Source organism: Alligator sinensis, unplaced genomic scaffold (assembly GCF_000455745.1).
Source record: "Alligator sinensis unplaced genomic scaffold, ASM45574v1 scaffold103_2, whole genome shotgun sequence".
NCBI lineage: Eukaryota > Metazoa > Chordata > Crocodylia > Alligatoridae > Alligator > Alligator sinensis.
In genome coordinates, this window is record NW_005842166.1 from 555,467 (window position 1) to 560,683 (window position 5,217).

Below are 5,217 nucleotides of genomic sequence, written 5' to 3' on the forward strand. Positions count from 1 at the left end.
CACCCAGCACTCTTCCCTGCCTATGCAGGGGGTCAGACTCGATGATCTCAAGCAAATCCCGGGACGTCTCAAGCAAATCCCGGGACGTCTCTCAAGCAAATCCCGGGACGTCATTCTCCCCCTGTACTCGGCCTTAGTGAGGCCGCAGCTGGAGTACTGTGTCCAGTTTTGGGCTCCACAATTCAAAAAGGATGTGGAGAAGCTTGAGAGAGTCCAGAGAAGAGCCACGCGCATGATCAGAGGTCAGGGAAGCAGACCCTACGATGACAGGCTGAGAGCCCTGGGGCTCTTTAGCCTGAAAAAGCGCAGGCTCAGGGGTGATCTGATGGCCACCGACAAGTTTATCAGGGGTGACCACCAGCATCTGGGGGAACGTTTGTTCACCAGAGGGCCCCAAGGGATGACGAGGTCAAATGGTCACAAACTACTTCAAGATCGTTTCAGGCTGGACATAAGGAAGAACTTCTTTACTGTCTGAGCCCCCAAGGTCTGGAACAGCCTGCCACCGGAGGTGGTTCAAGCGCCTTCATTGAACACCTTCAAGATGAAACTGGATGCTTATCTTGCTGGGATCCTATGACCCCAGCTGACTTCCTGCCCTTCGGGCGGGGGGCTGGACTCGATGTTCTTCTGAGGTCCCTTCCAGCCCTGATGTCTATGAAATCTATAAATAAAAATCCAAACAGCCACAAACAGTTCTTTAAAAGTTTTATTCGCCCATAAACTAACATTTTCATATATCTGTCAGTCACCCAGAAGCAGAGTGCTCCACCCTCACAGATTCAGCCTCTCATTCTGTGCTATCCGAAAGCTGGGAAGAAGTGGAATTTTAAATAATTCATAACTCTTACAAACTCTCTCCCCTGTGCTACAAATGCACAGGTGCTTGCTGTACAAAACCCATAGGAGTCCTGCACTCTGAGACTGCTGGCTGGAGTGTTTGCCCTCTAAGTAGAATTCTCAGCTTACATTCAGTGAACATGGAAACAGAGGTAACTACTGGCTTAAATGGGGGAAAAGAGTGCACATCCCTTCCCCTCTGCTAGTAGTTCCCTCTACAGTAGCAATGCCTTATACACACGCACACAAACTGAAAAGCCAATGGTCTACTGCATGAACTGATTTCATGAAGGTAGCAACTGGTTATGACACCAAAATTAAGAGCTAAAAGCAATGAAATGCAAAACTGACTCCTGCTGTTTTTGGTTTTGACAAGATTTGCTCAGATGCTCTTCCAACTACATTAAACAGGCAACTTCTAGGAAACCCAGCGTTAAGGTGGGAACACTAGGCTGAATACTACAAGAAGCAGAGAACACTTCTTACATAGACTTCAGTGGGAATGAAGAGCACTTGGGTCCCAAATGCCACATCATGTGCCTAGAAGCTAAAGCTCAACCTGTCATCAGTGAAAAGCCCAGGGGTACAGGAAGCATGTCAGTTTTTCAACTCCTTGATGGGTTAATGCCAGCAGGTAATACTTAGAAGACTTGTAGTACAGTAAAATTATATCATGACTATAATCTCTGGTGAGAAGCAGCATGTGCAATATCCTCCCTAGGGTAACCATTACAGCATCCCAAGAACTGCCATCACCTTCATGGGACATTTGATTTCACAGCACCAGAAGGGTCATTTCTGATTCTCCAATGCCAATTTCCCACAGTATATATACTTGTGCTGGGGGAACATCCTTAATTATTTTAGTGCAACTGTCACCCAATCAAACCCCTGAGACCTTGTCAAGATCTATCTGAACAGCATCTTCAGGGAGTGCGAAGATGATTGAGCCAACCTGCAGGCAGGAACTTCCTGAAAAAAGCAGAAAAACAAAAAAGTGTGATTACTGACAATCCTCTGTGCCAGGGGTTTGGATTTCATTTCAGTTTTAAAGCTGTGGGGGGAAAACAAACCACTCTAAAGAGGCCAAAAGATTAGCAAAGTATCCCAGCATTCAGGAGTTTGAAGCTTCCCCTGGATTCAACACCCACACACATCTGCCCAGTTATCAAATAGCCACTGAAAGAAGAGACAGTAGGCTTCTCAGAACAGAGGAGTTTGGAGGTAGGACAGCAGTCAAAACCACTTCCATACCACAAAAAATTTGGCAGTGGGGAGGGACCCCATCCTTACTCTTACTCAGAGATTAGCACTGTGCATGCATGCATGAAAGCGTGTGTGTTGAGGGAAAATGCTCTCCTGCACACAGAGAACACAACTCGCTGGGGCACATGCAGCTGAGAAGTGCATTTACAGGAAAGACATGGGGATAACCTCCCAGAGAGAAGAGCTGGTGGCGAGCTGGGATGGGACAAGGACCATCTTCTCCCCTGCAGAAAAAAGGTGCTCAGGAAGGAGTGGGCTCTCTGCCCCTCCGAGTAGCTGCACTGAGTGGTTCGGATCCAGTGTAGGGGTAAGAAACCTACCCATCAGGGAAATGTAGTTGAGGGTCTTCTGGCAGGCATGAGCTGTTCCTTGGAAGTTTTTTCAAGGCTGATACTGGTGAAGCTGCTCTTTTTTCTGGATCGTCGCCATGCAGAGATGCAGCCTATACCCACCAGAACACTCAGGAGCACTGCACAGTAAAGAGCAGAAAACTGCTTTAATATCACCTTATATTAGACAGTAGATGAAATTCAGCTGCTCCAGCCCAGTGCCCATGAGAAAGGCCAGTCAAAAACCTTTAAGGATAAGCAGGAGGCTGAGTGCCTTGGAGGAGTGGAAAGGAAAGGAAGTTAGTGCCTGTCCCATGCCGGGTGATTCCGTTTCAGGCAGCAGGTGGCACAACATGGCTTAGATGGCTGTGGGGCTACAACATGCTGCAAGAAGAGGGAGTTTGGGAACCCTAGAACAGCACAAGACTCCGGTAAGCTATTACTGAACAAACAGCATCTGAATCACTCTGACCTGAGCCCCATTTCACTTAACTCCACTAAGCAAAAGCCAAGATGAGCTGTAGCTTTGGAGTCTCACATACCAATGGTAGCTATCACCCACAAGGGAGCTTGATGCAGAAATGATCCTGGGGTCTCAGATGGAGTCTCTGAAATGAAAGCACAGGACAGTCAGTCATTGGGTATTTAAACGATCTTTGTCACCTTGCGCAGACAGCTCTACACTCCTCTTAGAGTTGGCCTCAAGAGCTCATGAGCTCTCCTGTTCATTGTTCATGCCTGCTGGATCCCACCACCACAGGGAGATCTTTCAAGCAAGATTTGCCCCTGCTGTTTCTGTGCAAAGAACCCACACGCACCAGGAAAAAGGGACTCACAGGATGGCGAAGGGGGAAAACAGAGCTAACATGGCACTGGGGGAAACTGAAGAACTACTGAAGAACTTCCTCTTTCCAACCCAAGAAAGTCTTGGGCCTCAAACGCGCCATGGAAATGCACAATTGACTCATGTCAGGTCAAATAGTCATTCAGGAGCAAAATGTGCCTCTGTAAAGGACCAATACTCAAAACATCCCGCTCCTTATTGCGTCTCCACCCACTCACCCACCTACACTCCCAGCCCTCCAGCTTCAGCATCCGCCTGTTGGCGCTCTTGCCCCCCCCCAGCCTGTGACCATCTCAGTCTATTCACATCTCTGACCTGTGCTGGCCATGCTGGGCCCCACAGAGGACAGGGCCTCGTGGAGCTGGCAGGTTTCGGCAGATTCATCTGTGCCATCAGGACAGTCCCTGTGGCCGTTGCAGAGGTGCCCCCGGGGCAGGCACAGCCTGGCAGTCCTGCACTGCCACAGGTGGGGCCCACACGAAAGCCCGGGGGTGCTGCTGCAGGTGCTCTCGTCACTGCCGTCCGCGCAGTCGCGCTCCCCGTCGCACGTCTGCTGCAGCGGCACGCAGCCCCCTTGGAGACAGCGAAATTCACCCGCGCCGCACAGGGGGACCTCTGCGACCGGGAGAGAGCAGGGAGATGAGCGGGACTAGGGCGAGGCCAGAGCTCCCTGGTTCCCTCTCAGGCCGCACTGGGGGAGCAGGGCAGTAGTGGCAGACGCCTGCCCCAGGGGACCCTACGCAGCAGCTATTAAATGGCCTGTCACCTGGAGGCAGCTCCGAGAGGGGTTCAGAACTGTCGGCAAAAAACTGAGCTCTCCTGTTCATTCCTGCCGAATCCCATCACCACAGGGTATTATTACTTCCAAGCAAGATCTGCCCCTGCTACTGCTGGGTAAAAAGCCCACATGCACAAGGGAACAGAGACTCACAGGCTGGCCAAGGAGGAAAACAGAACTAACACGGCATTGGGGGAAACTGAAGATCTGCGTGCACTTGGCAAACTTTCGAAATTCCTCTCTCCAAGAGGTAGCTGGGAACGTCTGCACGCCAGAAGTTTGAACAGACACCGCTTCCTCTGCTAGAAGGGCCAGGAAATGTCAGGAAGGGACAGTTTCAAGCAGCTTCCTCTGCCCAACCCAAGTCTTGGGCCTCAAACGCTCCATCGAAACGCACAATTGACTCACGTCTGGTTAAATGGTCATTCAGGAGCAGAATGCACCTCTGTAAAGGACCAATACCCAAAGCATCCCACTCCTTATTGCATCTCCACCCACTCACCCACCTACAACTATACACTCCCAGCCCTTCATCTGCTTGCTGGCGCTCTTGCCCCCCCAGCCTGTGACCATCTCAGTCCATTCACATCTCTGACCTGTGCTGGCTGTGCTGGGCCCCGTGGAGGACAGGGCCTCGTGGAGCTGGCAGGTTTCGGCAGATTCATCCGTGCCATCGGGACAGTCCCTGTGACCGTCACAGAGGTGCCCCCAGGGCAGGCACAGCCTGGCGGTCCTGCACTGCCACAGGCGGGGCCCACACGGGAGCCCAGGGGCGCTGCAGGTGCTCTCGTCGCTGCCGTCCGCGCAGTCGCGCTCCCCGTCGCACGTCTGCTGCAGCGGCACGCAGCCCCCCTGGAGACAGCCGAACTCGCCCGCGCCGCACGGGGCGGCCTCTGCGACAAGGGGAGAGCAGGGAGATGAGGGGAGCGTCCCGGGCCGCGCTGTGGGCCCTCCCCCGGGGCAGCCCCGTCCGTCTCCCCGCACCTGCGCTGGGCGCCGCGCAGTCCCGCTCGTCCTCCCCGTGCTCGCAGTCGTCGTGGCCGTCGCAGAGGAAGGTGCGCGGGAAGCAGGCGTCGCCGGACGCGCAGCGGAACTCGTGCTCGGGGCACGGCGCGGGCCCTGCGCGGACGCGGCTGTCAGCAGGGGCTGCGCGACCCGCC

At 53.2% G+C, this 5,217-nt stretch overlaps 1 protein-coding gene across 2 annotated transcripts in view; it reads right to left on the bottom strand.

Moving 5' to 3' along the window:
- Nucleotides 1-698: 698 nt before the first annotated feature.
- CD320 (CD320 molecule) overlaps nt 699-5,217 on the bottom strand; it is a 5,021-nt gene continuing 502 nt past the window's right edge. The window contains exons 2-7 of one of the 2 annotated variants that reach the window (XM_025206629.1): nt 5,042-5,176; nt 4,654-4,950; nt 3,595-3,894; nt 2,978-3,043; nt 2,427-2,575; nt 699-1,812 (exon numbers count right to left, since the gene is read on the bottom strand). In XM_025206629.1, coding sequence (XP_025062414.1) covers nt 2,430-2,575; nt 2,978-3,043; nt 3,595-3,894; nt 4,654-4,950; nt 5,042-5,176 — 944 coding nt within the window. In that variant the 3' untranslated portion in view covers nt 699-1,812; nt 2,427-2,429. The remainder of the gene's footprint in view (nt 1,813-2,426; nt 2,576-2,977; nt 3,044-3,594; nt 3,895-4,653; nt 4,951-5,041; nt 5,177-5,217) is intronic. The other variant, XM_025206630.1, reaches the window with a different exon arrangement.